General features: G+C 39.4%; 1 protein-coding gene across 8 annotated transcripts in view; it reads right to left on the reverse strand.

Moving 5' to 3' along the window:
- The window catches only part of LOC105248260 (Down syndrome cell adhesion molecule-like protein Dscam2), a 77,972-nt gene that overhangs the window by 11,656 nt on the left and 45,059 nt on the right, over window positions 1-21,257 (reverse strand). For 6 of the 8 annotated variants that reach the window (XM_025409609.1, XM_025409607.1, XM_025409608.1 and 3 more), the window contains 8 exons: window positions 19,255-19,551; window positions 18,222-18,332; window positions 17,694-17,852; window positions 14,311-14,760; window positions 6,399-6,518; window positions 3,947-4,126; window positions 3,065-3,212; window positions 1,478-1,779 (listed from right to left, as the gene is read on the reverse strand). In XM_025409609.1, coding sequence (XP_025265394.1) covers window positions 1,478-1,779; window positions 3,065-3,212; window positions 3,947-4,126; window positions 6,399-6,518; window positions 14,311-14,760; window positions 17,694-17,852; window positions 18,222-18,332; window positions 19,255-19,551 — 1,767 coding nt within the window. Of the gene's footprint in view, window positions 1-1,477; window positions 1,780-3,064; window positions 3,213-3,946; window positions 4,127-6,398; window positions 6,519-10,815; window positions 11,161-14,310; window positions 14,761-17,693; window positions 17,853-18,221; window positions 18,333-19,254; window positions 19,552-21,257 lie in introns of all 8 variants that reach the window. The other 2 variants (XM_025409611.1, XM_025409612.1) reach the window with 2 other exon arrangements.

Raw genomic sequence — 21,257 nt, forward strand, 5'->3', positions numbered from 1 at the left:
TTTGATATCGCAAATTATTTTCTACGCGTATTTTATTACATTCTTCGCTAAAATATTTCGAATAAATTAGAGAGTTAAATATTTCATCCACTAGACGTTCACATTCCGGATAGACACGCATTCCGCGCGATTGAATTATTACTTATTAATGAGAAACATATTACGCTATTCGTGTTAATGGAATTTCGATCGCTTCGACATGAATTTATTTGAACATCGACTGATGGCGACTATGCTGATGGAGGGAGAAATGGAAACGGGGTCCTGCGAAAGGCCATGAAGTAAATCCAAAATAAATCCTAAACGAATAGCGGGTCATGTGGAGCGACGTCGAAGGATAAATGATTAATGATTCTCGTCCGACAGGATAAAAGCCGCGGCGCGCTATCGCAAATAACGGTTTTGCGGAAGACATCGTAGTGTTAACTTTAACGGCCAATATGATATCCGCGCAGATGATAGAGATGCCAGGCGCAATGTGAATACGCGCGTATACCACGACATATATAATGACGATGGATCGAGAATGTAATGGGGCGCAATATACAGCGAACATCGATATTTTTTTGCAACCTCTATTTCTTTTATTTTCTCTCCGATCCAATTATCGTTTGAGCAAGCACCAGAAAAGTCTGGTATTATTTTTAGCCAATACGCAGCGTTATAACATCGCGATATTTACATCTGTCATTGGCCGATTAATCGCGTACCTACGGTAAATAGAAAATTATCCAAATATTTTACATCTTTTCTGTATTATTTACGCGTATCCTCGCTCGTATCGAGCGGCCTAGATCAAAGCGCGCTTCAATTTAGATTAAAATTTTAATTTTGAAACTTTAAATTTCGTAAACAAAGCTCGCGATTTTAAAGCATTTACCGCCACATCATCCGTATAATAACGATACGATTTTCTTCGAGAATTGTACAATTTGCATAAAAGGTGAGATTTTATTTTTCACTGAATTAATTTATATTCACCGCTTATAAAAAGTGATTTATACAGATTAAAAGTAATTATATTTGCATACGAAGACTTCAAAGAAATGCAATATCATTTGACATTCTCAATAATGTTTATTTAATGTTGTTAAATCGCAATTTTGGGGAAATCCATATTTCACATATATTTCAGACGCGTTCAAGAATATAGAATTTAATTATAAAAAATGCGGAGATATCGATATTAATTTCTGTCGTATTCGTTTATGTAATTATGTCAATTTCACTGTCACACAATCGATGGAACGTAAATATTAAATGTGAAAATAGCTTGTGAAAATTAATTTTCAAAGATTATACAATAAGCGATGTTATTCCGAGCAGTTTGTATACGGTTGATGTCGCAATAAAAACACGTTAAAGAATCCATTGACCAGGAAATACATAAATTTATAACGAGGTACTGTCTCGCAGCTTTCAATCGATCGATCGCGCGCATTCACCGAAAAAAAGAAAGGAGAAGGGAAGTCTGTACCTTGCGCCTCCTTATATTGCACAATATAGTTGGTGATTGGTGCACTGGCGTGGTTCACGTCGCGATCGTTCGCAGGTGAAGACCAGGCCAGCAGAATTGACCGGCTGCCCTGCTCGGCCACGTGGAGATTACGTGGGAAATCGGGCGGCTCCTGCACGAGCAGGTGGATTGTTGCCTTGTCCTGACCGTAAGCGTTCGCGGCTGTACAGATGTAGTCGCCGCGGTCCATGTGGCTCGCCTGGACGATCCGCAGCTCGGTGGTGACGCGTCCCGATGCGTCCGCTGTATTGTCCACCGCGTACCTGTATCCGGGGAACCCCCGAGATGAGCGGTTACGTGATTAATCGATACGCGTGTCGGTCGGGACGATTGCAAAATTTTCCAGACACTTTACTTTAAAGATGCAAAGTTTTATATTTCAAACGCAAAATTACATTTCATATATGGTAAAAGGTTCTTTCACTGTGTCTCACGTTTTCGCTTTACTTTAGATTCAAGAAAGATTCATAAAAATACTAATTCTGTTTGCTAAATTTTAATAAACTGTATATGTATGTGTAACTTATATTTTTTCATTTATTTTTTTCCCTTTATGATAATAATTTATTCTTGTTCCAGCATCAAAGTATAATAGCAATAATGATCAATAAAAATAGCAATAAAAATGCTAGGGAAAGTTTATTTTACTTTAGCAGTAAATTGACGTAACTCTACACACGTTTGTACAAAATTTATTCAATAAAATTTCTCTGTTTTATCAGAACAGGTTTTGCCGTAATATAGAGTAATGAACGCTAATAAACTTTGACATAGTTTCTATCTAATATATAGTAATTATTTTAATGCGACAGTAAAATTGTTTTTCTACGTGTATCTGGAACAAGTTAAAATCGAGATTTCTGAATTATCTCTTTTTTCTGGATCATATAGCTGTGTATGTTGTGTTATGTATTTAAAGTATTAATCTTTAGAAAATTTAATTAAATATTTTGACTCTAAATTAATCTCAGTTTTTTCTTAGAATCAGCTTTTCTCTCCACTTCTTTAATATGCACTTAAAAAGTTACATCAAATATTAAATAATAGCTGTAAAATAATTTCCATATGGTTTCCAAATATCTAGTTAATGAATTCTATCAAAGTAGATTAAATGCAAATATTAAAATAATTCACTCTGAAATTTATTTTGAATGTACAAAATCATATCTAAAATAATAAAAACTGACATTTTCAGATTGATTTTAAATACAAAGTCGCGTCTAAAAATTAATTTAAGTAGTACCGATATAGACTTAGAACTAAAGTTCTTCGTAATTCTAAAATTTACTTCACATATAAAGTAGGTATCTAAAGTCTAATTTAAATAGATTTAGTTCCAACGGTTTGCACCCTTAAAGTAAATAGCAAACTTAACTCATTTTAGCACACAACTTCGACGAATGGCGAAGTTTATTTTTGCCTTGAACGTTTCGCGAATTAATACCCGTAGATAACGTAACGTCAAAATGACGTTTGCATCAAACGGCCTGTCGTTTCGAAACCTGTGAGCTTTCACGCGACACGCGCATAATTAATTTCGATACGAACCTAACGTCGTAATTAGGATCGATCTTGCTGTCACGAACACGCCAGCTAAGATCAAGAGGCGCGTCTCCCTCGGCCTCGCAGCGCAATATTACGCTCTCGCCTCTTCGCACTGATTCCTGTCTCGTCCTTACTGTCACCTGCGGACCCGCTGTAGTGGAAATTTTTCATCAGAACGTTGGCTGTATATAACGCGGCTCTTACGACAGCACAATGCACCTTAAATACGACACGATAATAAAATCAATTTTCGCGATGAAGTAAAAAAAACGAGAGAAAGAACTCGCGGGATTTCGCTTTTTTTAATTATAAATAAACAGTTGAATTTTGTATTTACACCCAAATTGCAACCTACGGCGCGTTATTGAATGCGGGTTTATTTTGTAGCCGAAACGAAAAAAAAGATCAATTATCGACGCATGATGTTATCCGGAATAATCGCGTGTGTGCGCGCATGTACAGTGGAGGCTTTCATCCAGTGATGCGAAGCAATTATCCGGTGACGAATATTGTAGTAATACTATTGAATTTCCGGCGAACCGTGTGTGCGAATTCAAATTAACAAATTTATTAAATTCATAACTGTCACATTACATATCACTCTTTACATATATGTATATCGTGTAATAACAAATTAAATTCCCGCCACTCTTTCTATTAAACTCCAAAGATAATTTCAACGGGATGACACGTTGTACATCCGCCGCGAATTCCGTATTCGGGGATTTTTACGATCGCGATGTCGCACACGTGGTTAAGAATCCTGGTTTCGATCTCACCGGATCCTGTGAGAATGCGACTCTACCAAATCCCGGATATACAGCGCAGGATACCGATCCGTACCCAGACGACGGCGGTAATTCTACGGTTACGTGAATATTTTACCATGAACCGTTAGCCGAATGAGCTTGCTAAGGCCGGGCCCGATACCGTTGCTCGCCTGGCATACATAGAATCCACCGTGATCTCGCGATACCCGCGGGATCACCAAGGATCCGTTTCTGGCCACCCCGGCGCCCTCCGTGCCGCCGTATCCGAGCTCTCTGTAGTCGCCCGTAGTTTCACCTGAACATGCAAGGATAGATCTTTACGTTCTCCTGCATAATACAAGAGTCTACGAACATTATTACTCTAAGCTTTATACGGATCCCGTTGACGAACCCCGACGTGAGATCCGTCCAAGTCGCACGAATAACTCGACATACTCAGCCAACGATACTCCAACTGATATTTAATATGTTTTGAAAAAAAAAGTGTGGTGCGGTAGATAACAGAATCTTATTCTTCGTGTAATCTCGGATAAACTTTACTTTAATAGAATTTCGACTCGAGGCCGCAGCTACCGAGATGTTTAATTCTAGAACTTTGGCGAAAAAAAAAAAACCAACGTTCAGCTTTGCCGGAGGGAAAATTTATTTCAGTTCGCAGCGTAAAATATCACCTTGTTTACGTCTATTATAAAACAGTATTACCCACCAACTTAAACGCCGAGAAATAACGCGGAGAAAGTTTCTTAAACGCGAAGCGTTTTAAATGCATTTCTGAATACACGAACGTTTAAATGTCTCTAGAACGTAAACGCGCTGGAAGCCGAATAGGAAGTACACAAAGTGCACGCTCGCGAATGCCTTTTTCCCCTCCCCTCCCTCGCCCCCCCCCTGTCGCCCTCGTACATACTTTATTCGCTTATTCTATCTTTTCATAAATAAACGGCGGAACCGGTGGAAGATGTATCAGAATATATACCGTTCATGTAACTGCAAACGGTAAAGATTTACTTCGCAGAAGAACTCTTATCAAGCAAGGTAAACCGAATGCTTTGAAAGCGTCGCTTTTGAGTAATCAGTCTTTTCGTGGGAGTCCCTTGCGAGAATTCATGTTTTATCAAAACTTACGGTAGCCGTGCAAAGAGAGAGAGAGAGAGAGAGAGAGAGAGAGCGCGCGAGACACTCTCGGCCGATGTAAATTGCATTTATTCAATCTAGCGGCACAAGTAATAACAGTATTACGTCAAGTTTAATGAAACCCGTTTAATAATAACTGCGCGCTGCATTAGTTTGCGTGGGCGATGTATGTATATAGATCGCGGGACGTAAAACGTCTTTCTTTGATACGCCGTATCTTCTTTTTTTCGCGCTCGGTTTCGCCGCTATCTGCATGACGCGCATCGCTCGACAGCGGATCGATGCTCCCCCGACATCCTTTCCGATACACAGTAATAAATGATGAAAAAACACAAATATCCACGCAAAATTTGTTTCTTTTTTATTTTCTTCTTTTTTTTTTCGTAGCAACTTTGAAATTTGTATTTCGATGCGCAAGCAAAACGAGGAAAACTTTTATACGGAATAATATTGCAGCAACGAAACCACTTAAAACATCAAAATATGTACGACTAGTTTGGCGAAAACATTTTGCGGGTACAAGCGCAATCGTTTGTTCCCCGCAGTCAATTAAAATCAACAAAAACATTCTCAAACTTGATAACAGTCCCATCACTTTGACATAACTGTATTGCGTCAAGGCAGACGCAAAGCGCTTTTTTTTTTGAAATCTGACGTAGCCGCGGGCGGGAAATGATTGGCTGCGAGAATAAAATCAGGATAAACGGCGAAAAATGTAGCTCGCGCGCCAAAGCGAAGTCGGAATTGCGAGCGAAAATGGAGATGAGACGGGAGGAAATCCCTCGCGAGGGATGCGCTACATCAAATTCACGATCAGCAAATTGATGAAACTAATTATACGGTTCCCTCTCTCTCTCTCTCTCTCTCGGGGAGGACTTATTTCTGACTACGACCGATATCTCTGCCAATGGAAAGATCGACGATTCAGCGAAATTCATGATTGATTACAGTTCCCGGCACGTTTTCTTTTTTTTCCCCGTCGATCTTCTCCGTCAACCTCCGTCGACCTCCGACTCCGTTCGCGTAACTTTAATGAAAATTACATAATGTCCGCGCAAACAAAGCTCTCGTATAATGAATGTTAAGTGCAGGAAGAAATTGTTGGGAAATATAATAATGCTCGGATCGAGTAAAACTGTATTGAATTTGCGAGTCAAACGGAATAAGGCGAAAGTAATACAGATGTTTTACAATAGCCAAGTCCTAATGATGGAAAAAAAGCGATTACTTGATTACTAATTGCTTCTATTAAAACTAAAGAAAAAGTACGGTACTTGTATCAAATGTAAAGTTTTATGTTTAGAGAGATGTTCAGATGCGAAAGTGTCCTCGTTTCTCGCGTTACATCTAAGACGTAATACATTTCTCGTGGAAAGAGAGAGAGAGAGAATTTTCTCGCATCGAAATCCTACCTTTAAGAAGTCTTGACTTACCGATAGATTGCTTCCAAGTCACAGTCGGAATGGGGAATCCTTCGGCCTGACAGGCGATGGAGACGCCGTGACCTACAACCGCGTCCTGGTCGATAGGTTCCACGGTCCACCTCGGCGGTACTAAAAATACGAACCAAATGGTTTAAAATCTTCCAGTCGCTAGAATTCGCATTCGCCGAAATTGACACGCCCAACGTTTCCGTTGCCATTCATCTCAAGAATTTATAATAACGAATTATTCGCAAAATTACATCAAACATAAACATCTGAGCTAATTAAATCAGCAGTAACTGTTACATTATACGTATCTTAGTTCTGTGCGTATGCAAATATAACAAGATTTATATATATTTTATAATTACAAACAATTGAGCTTGATGAAAATATGAATAATATATACCGATGTGTGTAATTCTCGCTTTATTACAAATTTATTATAAATTTCTATTTACTTTATTTGTAATATATTGAGAGAGTAATATGCAATTTTATTTTGTAATTTTGTGTTATTTCCTCGAGACAATATCGTGTAAAACCATCAAACGGTATCGATTTTCCTTGCGTAGCTGAGCCGCGATTTTATCTGTTATTATTCCGATCTAAAAATATATGTGATATGCCAGGTTATTTACTTGAACAGTTATTCAAACATTCAATCGATACCCCTCGTAGTTTGAATGGCGACGAATTCGATGGCGATGACTAAATTAATGTTTTTTCTGTTGTGTTAATAATTATTATGTAACACATGCATCTTTCTCCCAACTAAATTATATACTTACGAAAATCTTTTGCTGAAAATTGTAAAAATATTATACTACGAAATCCATTAAGGCTACAACTAAATTACTTGAATTGACGATGTTATGTATATGTATAAATATGAAAAACAAACGTGAATGGATCCTTCTGTATTGAACTACTTTTAATCTCATTAAGAATTCAAGCAACGTCATATAATGTATATCAAGGAAATAATAATTTAGTAGAAGATATGAAAAAATAAAATACAACGTGCACATCATCGATACGGTAGAGAAGAAAAAATGATTACTAAATCTACATAAAACTAACTAAAAGCTCTAAACAATCCATTAAATGAGAGTATATACGGTAAAAAGGAAATATAAAACGAAAAATAAACATATTTTTGAACGGAAGACTGTCCGTCTAATACGTGAGAGTAGATTAGAATGAATCGAACTATAAATGTGTATCGGTCGAGAAAGTATAATACACATAATATAGTATGAATATAGAACGTAATGTCATGCAAAAATGCAAAAATCGATCATTATCATAAGGAACGTAACAACGCAAGCACCATTCCAAGTAAATAGAGCCGTATAAGAGATGGATGTATAATATAAAATGCTTCCAGACAACGGACAACGACAAACGCAAACGATACCGTGACAACGTTACCGTATGATAATACGAAAATAGAAGAAGACACGTAGTATATAAGGGGAAGGTATCGCTTTTACATTCTTCCATCGTCATTCCAAGTCGCTCTCGTAAAAGAGGGGAGAGGGAAGGGAATTGTAACCAGAAACAGGTTAACTACGCGAATGCATGCTTATGCACACCCGTCATAGACAAATGTTGCATTACATTAGCACAACGTCTTGAATATATCAACTCGCTACGGATACTCTACCTAGTACATTCGCGAGAACGTCCTTAAAAAATCTGTGAACACGTGTGAATGATACTTCTACAAACGCTCAAAAATGGAATTTCAATTTCGATATCGATCTCGGCGATGTTGCTCGTGGAAAACGAAAGGGGGACGATAAGAGAGTCAAAAATACATTTTACATCAGGTCTTACCGGCACGTCGACACGATCCTCAAGTGGGCCGTGTACGTGTGCGTTAAAAATTATATCGTCGCTTATCGAAAAAAATATATCCCCCTCGTTAAAATTCACAAATAGAATCGTCCTGCTGCAGCAACAGTCGTGAGAATCTACCTGTCTCTCGTAGAGACGAGCATGCAAACAAGTAAAGTCGGCGATACATTTGTCGTGTACACGATTCCATGTCGTCATCCGCAAGCGAAGTATTCCCTGCTTGCGTGGCACGCTCATCCTCGAATTCTAACGATAAATGAAAGTTCTATCGAGCTATCCTCAAAGACGAACGAAGGAAGTCGGGATATGGCGGCATCGTGCCAGGTAATTCCGGATCGATCTTTCCTTCAATTTCGCCGCTTCGACTTTGCCTTTATGTGTCAAAAAAAGTGTTTTAACGATTAATGAAGCAAATTAATGGGTATTTTCGCCGGATTGCTTCCTTTGAATTCGAATGTCTTCAAACGTAAGTAGTATAGCCAGATATCGAAGAGCAAGTAGTACAAGATACGCTTGATACGACCAAGTGCAAGTAGTACGACCAGACATAAGAAAGAAATCCGAGAGTAAGTGATACAAAATGTTTGTGATACGACGGAGAACACAGAACAAATATAAATGTATAATATTCATATAAAAATGTGTATATATTTATATATATATTCGCATATTCAAGATACACGCGTAATATGACCAAGTAGAGATAACACGGAAATATCAAAGTATGTAAAATTGCACTGAAAGATATTTCCGTATATATGCATACTGATCGCGGTAACGATACTATAGTACTATGAAACTGAAAAGTGCAGTACTCCATCATATAGGATGAACACAAAGCGAACTTGCAAGCGCATTGCTTTCCATTTGGCAGACGAGGCAAATATTGAGAATGGTTTATGATACGTTCTATAATATCTGAAATATTTTTTTCAAAAAAATATATATATAAGCGTAATGAGACTCGAGAAATTCAATTATAATTGTTCCAGATAAAGTAGCGGACTTTAATCATGCCACGAATTCACTTTAAACGTCGACGAGTTCGTGAAAAATTTGCAATTACGTCTTGAATTAATTTGTTAAATTTAATTCTTAAGTTCCTTATTTCACGGTTGCAATGCAATATCCAATTACTATTATATTACCTACTTCTTTGATGTTTATTCTTGAAAAACTACAGCTTTTGTAGATTCAACTTTCAATTTGTTATGCGTATACAGGATGCCTTTGCGGAGGTTAAAGGATCGCATGGCGTTCAGAGAAAATTCCTTTGCCGTGCGACAGTTTCGTTGGAAAATCTTTAATGGCTTTTAGATGTCGAAAATCTAGCGATTCTGCTGCATATTTTATATGCATTAGGAGCGGCCGCCATACGTACCGTAATATATACGATCGTACCGTAGCAATGTGTGTGAATTTATAAGAATCTTTTAATATTCTATAGAATTTCTTTTTGAAGACAGACAGCATAAGCCTTTCTCTCATTTATGCGAAACATTAGGAACGTAATCCGGTGAAACCCATTAACTATTAATCCTCTCGAAACTGTTCTAGATATCGCGTTACGATTCAATTTTCTAGTTAATCCTTTTCCTGATTTTCAAAATCTTTAAAGTAAGATAATAATATTAATAAATTTAATGAATGATTAAAGTTAATTTCTTGACTTGCGGACATACATCTCTTCACGCTAAAATGGAGATCAGAGATAAATTTCCATTAAAATGTTTTATAATTATATCTCACTCTCGCAATTAGTACATTACAAAAAAAGCACATGAATATTATTTGAAGAGTAATTGTAGATTTTTATATAAACTTAATTTATGCATATGAAATTTTTTATATAGATAGAAAATTTTATATATGCACTTTTTTATCAAATATATTTTTTTGAACATATATATTTTTCATACGTTTTTTTAAATTTTAAACTTTATACATAATTTATGTAATTTATATTTAATAAAACTTAATATTTTCTACTATATGTAAAGAGTGAGGTAAATTTTTAAGCTGAAGGATGATGCTTCACAAATTGGCGAAATCAGATACCAACGTATAAGATTACGATCCGGCGAATAGGGAGTCGTATCGCACGTCCCTCCTCGAGGGATATCATCAACGACCCGGGTAAGTCGTTCGGGTAACCAGGAAGACAGGAGAGCGGATTAAATAAAAAACGGAAACCGAATAAAACCCTGCTCGATGTTTCTCCAAATTCCGTCCTATGATATAAAAACTATATACCTATCTTTTATTATATATATATATATATATATATATATATATATATATATATGTGCATATACACATGTATGTGTATATACATCTGTATACGCGAGAAAAATAGTACAAAGTTGCGAGAGAAAGAGAGAGAGAGAGAGAGAGAAAGATAGATAGAGAGAGGGAGAGAGAAAGATTAGAGAGAGAAAGAGAGAGAAAGAGAGAGAGAGAAAGAGAAATGGAAGGATAGCGAAAAGGAGGATTGTTATTTACGGACGCATTTATGTACACAGTTTTCTTACGGCTACCATGTCAGTTTTGTCAGGACACCAACCAGCGACTGAGAGGCTGGTCGAGTGCTTGGCCAGGCCAGCGATGTTGCTGATCTGGCACGTGTAGTTGCCGCTGTGACTAGCGCTGACGCTATTTATCGCCAGGATGCTGGAAAACGGCGGATAGTCGCTTATCTGTATGCCGTTGCTGGTCTCGACGGTGGCGACGGTCTGGACCGACGACACCGATGTACCGCCGTCGCTCGCCCTGACCTGAATCGGTTTCTCGTCCATCAACCACGTGATGTTGAACGGCCGGTCGCCCTTGGTCGCCGTACACATAAGCTGTGTCCGCTCCCCCTCCATCACACCGTTTCCGAAATAAAACGGCGAGATCCGCGGCGGAACTATAAACGTTACGTTTGTGACATGATAACAGATATGTATGTACGTCCCTCTGGGTCTCTTGCGCCAGCATTAACCGCACCTAAGCGCGTCATCAATCGAGAATTCGAGGATCTCTCGGATTCTTTGTCTCGTGACACCATCTGTCACGATTCTCGATTTGCGAAAAAAAAAAAAAGGATGGGTAATGCATGCAAAGAACGACCGTGGATAAATCTCACTCACGGTACTCGCCGGCTAATATTTTACCTGTTAATTCGATCAGACAAGTCTCGTGGAGCGGAAACAAAATCACGTTTTTTTGCGCTTACGCACTACTTTCGCGCGGTCCATTTTTTTTCAGGCTATTTGACGCGCGTTGAATCGCGGGAATCCGATAACCGGTCATTCGATTCGTTTCGGGCGATTTCCTTCGAAGCGGAGAAAGAACAGGTGCGACGCAACGCGTGCGGTCGTCCGTTTCCTTCGCGCCGCATGCACGGCAAGATCCGCGGAAAATTGCGTGGCGCGGACGGCCATAAATATTGTTATACTACGTGCGCCCGGTCGCTGCGAGTGTAACTCGAGAAATGAACATTTACGAGCGAGCATAACTGTTAATGTCGGCCAATGTGTCTTTATACGAGGAGAGACTGGTCTGGCAAAGTTGGAAATAAGCTCGCGGCCGCGCCCTTGTGCGGGGGAGGAAGAGGAGAGGGTCGGGGGTGGAGGGAAAGGCGCGCGCGAAGAGAGAAAGAATCGTTAATAAACCGTTTCATGCTGATATGCGTGAAAACTTTGTATGGGCACCTGCAGCCTCCCCTTCGAGAATAGATTCCCTCGCGGATGTACATCGCGGAGTCGATTAAACGCGGTTCCCTGGCCCGGCGAGATGCGCCATAACGACCGTACAATCGGCATGAAACATCTGTACGCATCTGCTCCCCTTCGAAGATACACAACTCTCTCAATTGCGTATCGCAGACTTACTTACCGCGGCCCCTATCGAAACTTTTCAAATGCGGAAGAAAAATTGTGAGGATCGCGAGAGAGAGATCTCTGGGTATCGAGGACGTAAAACGACGCAATCTCTTCATCGCTGCATCTTTTTCTCTTATTTTACTTGGAGTTTTATTGTTCTCTTTCTCCATCATTTGATTTTGATGCGCATGCAAAGATTAAATACTCCTTCGTCGAGAATTTCAGAGATCTCTCGCGTCGAACGTCCCTTGGATATACAAATATCACTACTGTCTCTATAATAATATCGTAACAATATAATGATGATGAAAATGATGTTACACAAAGTAGTATATATGATATACCTCGAGCTTAAACACATCATTATAAAAATTCTTTGCTACATTAATAAAATGATAACTTCGTCAAAAAAACGCCCAAAAACGTGATATACCATACAACACAATAATGAATAACAAAGTATAACGAGTCATTCGTAAAAAAATACAAAACGTCTTCTACAGGATCGTAGAAATGTCGTTAACAGCGATTTCCGTGTGTATATGTAGAATATATATATATATATATATATATGTATAATACTAGGAGAAATAGAGGCAAATTTATATAATACTCAGTCAAAACATTACGTGTCTCTTGAATATCAATGCTGAACGATGCATATACACCTGTGCGAATAAGAAAACCAGTACGAACTTTACGATAGCTTTACGATCTCGCTGCGACATCGAGATTCCGACGAACAAAAATGTCTCTTATGTACCTTTTTACGAGAGCTTTGCCCCTTTCGCGCATCTTCTCGATGTCACAGACAATACCTTGTATCTAAATAATACATACTATGTAAGTATGTACGTATAAGCGGCTAACGCTATGGATGCCCAGCTTTCCATTATTTAATATTTGTTCTTTTCTTCAAATATACTTTATTTATATCTGACATTCTCATAAGTTTTTCTTTATATTACTCAGTATTTATTATAATATTTGATTCGATGAAACATTGGACTTGACAATGTTTCTGATACGATTATGAAAGCGAAAGAGATGCGACTTTGGGCAAGTACAGCTCCGGGCCGCTCATATAATGTTAATACGAGAGTCAAAGGCATTGCCAAGAGAGTGTACAGTACGTACAATATACACAGGTATCGATAGTGGTTGCAGGAAAATTCGATCAAAGCGTGCAGATTGGCGTGCAAAGAGAACGGCGTGCAGGACGAGAAAGAGTGAAAGGACGAGAGAACGATTCAAAATCGAAAGTAATCTGAGAAAGAAAGCCGGCAACGCGTCGAATCGGTGACATTATAGGTCGCTCCCAATGGGACCTCCTCTCTTTTTCCAAGCCTTCGGGAAATTCCCCTCTGCGGGAACACACGAACGCGCACCGATGCGACGCGTTGTTGTACGCAGCGTGCGTCCTGGATCTAGCGTGTAGCAGAAACGGTCGCGTCTTGAACGATCTCGAATCCCCTTCCGAAGATCGAAAATCGCTCGAGGACGCGAACCGTGGTACCGGTCGACGTTCAAGGAACAATGCCGGATAACGACGACGTCCCGACGAAGATGTCTTATAGTCGGGCGAACAATTCCGCGGCGTAATCGAGCGCTCTTCTCCCGAGGTATAAAATAAAATTGATTACGGTTACACCTTTCTCTCCCGCGCGCAAAGTCTCGGGCGCGTTGATTGATCGATCGTCGTGGCGCGGAGGAACAACGCCGTGTGTTTCCCTACGTGCCGATCAATCAGTTATTTTCCGTCGCCGCCATACCGGTCAACGAACTGGAAAATTGCCAGTCCGATTCTATCACGGCCCACGCGACTCGGTTCGACTCGCGAATCTCAATGACAATCCGCTCTCACGTCGCTGTCGCCGATCTTATTTCGCGTGGGAGAGACGTGGCGCGAATCAACCCTCGTTTCCCTTCCCTCGCCACCCTCTTCCTCCTCATTCTCGTTGCTGTTCGACGTCGTCGTTGGCATTTCGATGAGCGGCGACCGGGTACCGTGTTCCGAAATACGATGTCGTACGATACTTGGCGTCGAGAGTCTCTCGATCGTGATGGAAGCGCGACAGAAGACGAGGTAAGGAACCGAGGTGGGAGATGCGGGAGAGAAAGAGAGACGTATACATTGGCGAGATATTCCGGAACACGGTACGCGTACAACGACACCAACGGTGTGCGTTTACCGTTGACGTGAAGGAGTGCAGAATGAGCGACGGTTGCGGCGCCATTGGTCACGCGACAGGTGTACGTGCCATTGTGCGCGGGTGCGATCGTGCTAATGCTCAGGGCGCTGGTAAAAGCGTCATGTTTCCCGATGGTAATGCTCTTTCTCTGGGACGAGGGGGACGCTTCGTCATGCCCGGGGCCGGAGACGGTCATGGTAGCAGGGCCCCTCAGCTTAGGGGGGCCCACGTCCATCCCGGGACTGGCGGCCGGCGACCGACCGCGGCTGCCTGACGTCGGCGCATCCTGCGAGACCGACGGCAACGTCCTGACCGTCTCTATCGGGACGTTATCTTTCAGCCATGTGAATGTCAGTGGTAGGTCGCCGGTCACGACTACGCACTGTACGCTAGTACGGTCCCCTACGTTTAAATCGCGAGCAAAACTGAAAGGCGTGATTTTAGGTGGCACTGAAAGAACAATACAGACAAAGGTGGCATTCCATCAAAGCAGTTCAGAATCACTAGAGAATCACGATGTTGGGATATGTATTATGGAACGAGAGGAGGGAGAGGTGTGTGCAGGTGCAGGTAGGGTATATATGGGGGATAAACGGTCGTAATCGTCGTAATCTCCCTCGCGCTGCCAGACGCGCGCCTTCTTGTAAGTGTGGGAAGCGATTTTTCAAGCGGCGCGTTCCAGCAACGCCGACGGGATAAGGAGAAGCGACCTCGTTCGATACGGCATACGTCGAGAAAACGGAATCCGTGAGTAGCGAGATTAATCGATCGCTCCTTCGATGCCGGAAATCAAGACCGCGCGCAGCAGCCAGAAGATACTGAGAAAATACTGTCGATATTCAGAAGCGCGATAATTCTCGCGTGATATTGGCTCTCGTGTCCATTTTGCGCGCGACTGGAGAATATTATATGTGTTATATTTCACATTATCGTGTGTTTCCTATAGCAAGAATCATTTTTATTGCTCAAACGAGAAATAACATTATGATTAACTGCTAATTTTAATTAGACGTATGCGATATCATGACGAAATACGCCTTTGGGAGACGTCTACAGATCGATAGCGGGTGAAAAGAGAATAACGTGTGCAATTTTAAAGAAAGGCTATCGCGGCGATTCTCCACAGAATATTCAGCTTGCCGACAATCTCCGTAACAGGCTTTACATATTTAAAATAATAATGTAAATTGTGCGCTTGTATGTACATGAAATGAACGCGTAATTGAAAATTTCAAAATCCGAACGCGCAAATTTCGAAGGAAATATTTCCACATTTATACGCGTTATTACAAGGTACATCTGTTTCCTTTTCATCATCCAGATCGCCGGCAATCTGACAGATTCCGCGATCGTCGCTCTATCTCGAGAGCCTTCTCGTTAAATATCTATGATTTAATTCTATACGCGATTTTTTACGGGGTATTACGAAATTAATGTGCAATCACGCGCATTGTAAAGTTACATCAAGTTACATCATCTCCGTACACGTGTACGGAGACACACAACATAACGGAGGAAATATCAGGGAGATCGAGAGACATTTTCCGGTAATACCCCGTGCGATATCTGTAGTACGTCGCGTCGTCGGTCCTATGTACATAGTTACGTTACGTACATACGTGTGTCAGCTGGATTTTTATGTACATGAGTAACACGAGTACATAAAAATACACGGAATAGAACAGAGCAGTTAGGCGAGCGCGTGCAAAGGAGGAATGCTTGAGCGATGCAGTGAGGTGCTGTGCCCTGTGCATAGGTCATTTCCGGACACGTCTTCTGTACGCGCGGCATACGCCCGCACGCATACATATAGCTGACAAATGTCGCCGGAAATCACGCGCGTTTGCCCTCTTTCGGAGAAAATGTTATGTGTAAAGCGCGAGTGAAAAGAAACGACAATGTCTCGCATTTCGCTCAAAATATATATTTCGTTTTTTTTTTAAATACGTTCCTCGACGGTAATTTTGCGCAATTCTTGCGTAACTTGTTACTCGACTAATATTTCTCGCAACACTTTTTGGAAATATCAGTACGATATTTGATATTTAACGTGAAAAATTGAACGCGAAAAACAATCAATTAGCGAATTTACGAGGCACTTTATTTTGAAATTGCGCGATTTCCGTAGGCATTGAATATATATTTATATATGTATTTATATATGTATATGTGCACACACACATGCGCGCGCGTTACGTTACACAGTGAAACATATATATAAAATAGTCCCTCTCACGAAAGGTTTCATACGATTTCGGAGAAGCTTTTCTGTTAGAATCCAGGGTGAGGCGGGATTGAAAAACACTGCGCAGAAACCTAAACAGTACAGCTTTCCTCTCTTTTCTTTTTTTTTCCAACAATAAAACGTAAATTGTCGAGCGATGTAGAAATAAATGATCGATCAAAACCCGAAAAAAATTAATAAAGATATATTCTCCATAACACACACCTTTGAAAAAATAAAACATATTCCCCGAAATATATTTCATCGGTATAATATAAAACTATTTGTCTTGTTCTAATTTTTTTTTTGTGCAGCCCGCATCGGACAGTTGCAGTTGCGAGTGATCGACTGATCGATACGTGTCTCGTGAAAAGCACGACGTATTTCGAGGGACGATGCGTAATGCGATAAAGCAAAGATTCGAGGATCCGAATGTTGTCTCGCGTTAATTAATCCTGTCCAACGTCAAACAACGCACCATATAGAGTTTGCTTGATGAACCTAATAGAAACATTATGTAAAGATAAATTCGGCTGTGCCGCGCGTCAAACGCGCACATCGGATCCTGTTATGTATATAAACGGGTTGCAATTAATACAGTTGGACGAAGGGGACGAGCAATGGATAGTTAATACATTGTTCGACAAAGGGAGAATACATATTAGCGTGAAATCCGTGATATCCATAATCGCGTTTCGATAACACGGGAGGTAAATTACGAAAAGTGGCAAAACAATTCAACGTCAGATTTCGCGAGTGAAATTTTATGCGAAATTTTCGCCCAAGGATTACATAGACTTTACAGACGCGGTGGTTGATTTACATTTTTAAAAGAGATATTTTCACAAAAATATGTGTTGCGCATTTTACATATTATATTGCATAAAAATTATGTTAATTAAATATGTCGGCATAATATAATGTAAATTGTTAAATATTCATTATTAAAGTATCGTGTAAAAAATATGATCTCAGTGACACAAGCGACTGGATATCCTCTTTTGTATCTTGAAAGGAAGGCGAGATCGCGCTTTGTTTTACGAGCACGCGTGCATAGCTATCTCTTAATTTTCGAATATTAATTTCACGAATACTTTGAATTCCGGTACTCAATATTGCGGGAAATTATGCAGAAACTATTGGCTATGTATTTACTTACCTAAAACGCGTACTTCGACCGAGCGATGCGACGTAAAATTATGTTTGTTTCTGGCAGTGCATGTGTAAGTGCCTTCATCGGCACTGCGTTGCACGGTATCGATAAACAGCGTGCCATTGGCGACTCTTTGTCTCATATTGGTAGGCAGTTTTACGTCCCCTGATAACAGCGTCGTTTCATTTAAATGAGAGCTCCTCTCCATTCGAGAATATTCAAGATATTCGATAACATTGTAGGCTTTCTACTTGACAGCAAATATTTTGCATCTTTGACGTTCGACGTTAACTCTTAATCGCGTAAGTAAATTTCCAAACATCAACAAATGAGATAAACTTGTTAAACTTTGCGACGTGTCGCATAATTTATTGATTATGAGCGTAAATAAGGATTATCAATCAATGCCGAAATCTACTTATACTAGAGAGACTTTAATGCATTTTTTTCCCACAATGGAAATATTGAATACTCAAACGAACGCGAGATTCCCGTTATTCGAGAGGATTAACGAAAATGACACACGACGCTTACCTTTCTCCCACACTATCGATTCAATAGGATAACCGGCTACAGGACACTTGATATATAGTTGCTTCCCGGCGACCGCTGAAACGGGCGACATCGGTCTGACGTATGGCAATCCTGAGATTAGAAAGCAATAAAAGGTCGTTACACCCTACGCTCCACTCGCGAAATAGCACATAAAGTTATAAATTTCACAGTAAATCCAATTTTATTTCCTCGACTTTGTGAAATCACAAAGAATGTAAAAGATAGATCACGTACAACTTATTTTTTAATACATTTCATGTTCCTTCAAAATCTCTACATTTTTTACAATAGTTTAGAATAATTTGGATATGCACGGAAGATATTTTTATAATTCATTCTAAAGCAGAAACTGTTCTCACAACTCTGATAATTAATGTAGAGCGTGTTTATTATGATGAATAAACATATATAAACATTGAATGCAATGTGGAAAATGTAATTTTAATGAAAAAAAAGTATAAAATGAAAAGCGCAACAGCAAAAAATGAAAGATGCAAAAAATCAAATTTCATACGCGAAAATTGTTTAATTTTATTTCTTTATGAGTTATTATTTTTATTTTATTTCAAGCGTAATATTTATGAATATAATATTATTTTAGTATCATACAAAATATCTCAATTTCCGTTTTCAATAATTCCATTTCTCTCTCGTAATGTTACAAGAAGAATTTACCTTCATAAGAATCAAGTGCTTTATTTTCAAGTGTTTATATATATAATATAATATTATATATATAATAAAAATTGTTTTATATCTCTCAATTTATGAAATGTTAAAATATTATAACCAGTAAATTCAAAAGTATTTGATCAATATGGCGAGGAAAGATATGTTTGTAAATTACTTAATATTCGATATATCGAGACGTTATTCATCAAAGATGGTCGGAAAATGGGCATAAAGTTTAACAGTAATCAACAGAGTTGCAGGAATGGTAGTTGTATAAACGTATCTAATTACTGGAAAACGTATTTGCGACTGCGTTAACGTGACTTTCACGCTGACTCACCGTAAATATTGAGTCTCGCCGAGTGTCTGGCTTCGCCAGCGCGGCTGCCGGCGATGCACTCGTACTCGCCGCCGTCTTCTGCCTTCACGCTCGTGATATTAACGTGCGATATTACGTCCCCGTACACGGTCACGTATTGGCCAATCAGAAGCTTGTCGTTTTGTGGAAGCGGAAATCCATCCAGCAGCCAGGAAATTTGCGGCGTGGGATTACCCGCGGCGCTGCATTTCAGGGAAACCGATGGACCGGGCTGCATTGTCTGTTCGATAAACCTGTAGACCAGCTGCGGCGCGATCTCTGTTAACAGACGTTATGGGCGAGATTACGCATATCCCAAAGTTTCCAAATGTTACCTCTATCACCCTTTCCCCACTCTCCTCTTTACCGCTCTGCCCGCCGCGTCCCCGCTCATTCCCCGATATATCTACTCTACAGCTGCATCTATTTCCGCCCTTCTTTTTTCTCTTATTGCTTTCTCTTTTGTACGTACGTTCGAATCGATTGTCGAACGTGAAAGGGGACCATGTGAATTTAAGTTAGTGACCTGACGATATCTCTCTCTCATCGATTCGTAGAGCCGTTTAAAAATAATCTGGATGAAAAACTATGTCAATTGTCGTCGCGTAATCATCGATCCGTCGAATTATTTAAAGCAGTAAGCTAAATAGAGAATAAAATTCGCAATAGGTCATTAATTAGAAAAATTAAAAATTAAAAAAGTAATATCGCGCCTCGAATAATTAACTTGTGAAAACAATAACGCAAAAAAATTAAACGAATTATTAGAGATTATCGCGTGCGAACGAATCGAATAGAAAAAAGAAAATATGTGAATATCGAATAAAATGTGTGAAATATGTAGATTTTCATTCAGCCAACTTTCAAAATGGCATGATGATAAATTCGTAAACTTTACAACGACGAATATATATGCGCCAGAAGATAACGTCAACTTTACCGAAAGTTTTCGTATTCATTCACGAAGGTGGATCTCTTTATCGCCATCGGCGTTATTGATATCGATATTGATGAATATTTATGAGAGACATATTTCGCAACTTTTTTCCTGCGACATCGTAACCACCAGGGGGGCATAACTCGAGCAGGATGCGGCACATTCCTTCCTTCTTACTTATCCTAATTATAATTTTTATCAGGAAGCGCGTGGGGAAAAACCGCGCGATTTATTCTGTGCGAATTAACTTCATAGTTAAAAGTTGAAAACTCGCCGGGCTCGGAGTTTACCCGATGTATAATTAAAAGGCTACGCAGTACCCCATTAGTAAATTAACAATTAGGCCGACTAATTATTCTGTTCCGTTATCCCGCGTTTTTGGCGCGCGAAAGAAGAAATCTTACTGCGTTTCTCAATATCGTAAATTAAGACCGCGGTTCTTTAAGGGCGATGCAAATTAATATATACGCTATTGCGGAGATAACAAAAAATCCCATTGTAAATAAAAATCCCATTATAAATAAAAATCCCAATGTAAATAAAAATCCACTAAATAAAATTCCACTAGTAGAAATCACGTTGCTATTTTCCAAAACATCTGTGTCGATGTTGTGCAAACGCAACTGATACAACTCTGTTGCAGTAACGGGAGAGAGGACATTATAATTGCGTTTGTATTTATAGCACCTGCGAAATATAATTTTCAATAACGTAATATTATTAATTTATTATATATGTCGCGTGAAATTTTTCAAATAATGTATCTCTGTTGTATATAAATTGTAGAATCTTTTATTATATTTATTATATTTGTTGCAAAATTTTGCGTTTGAAATAATTCAACGGTAAAAATGTCGAAAAATAATATTTGTTCACTTCTCCCCTCTCTCTCCTATGGCATGTAAAACTATGAAGGTTAATATAATTCATTTGCGTTCTAACTAATATTAATTGGCTCTGTGCCGGTACCGTTTTCTCGAAATTTTAGGAAATAACTCGCGTTACGTGGAAACGCGAAACAGAGTCACGCTTGCTTGTTTGTATGAAA

Source organism: Camponotus floridanus, unplaced genomic scaffold (genome assembly GCF_003227725.1).
Source record: "Camponotus floridanus strain SB8 unplaced genomic scaffold, Cflo_v7.5 scaffold27, whole genome shotgun sequence".
NCBI classification, from domain to species: domain Eukaryota; kingdom Metazoa; phylum Arthropoda; class Insecta; order Hymenoptera; family Formicidae; genus Camponotus; species Camponotus floridanus.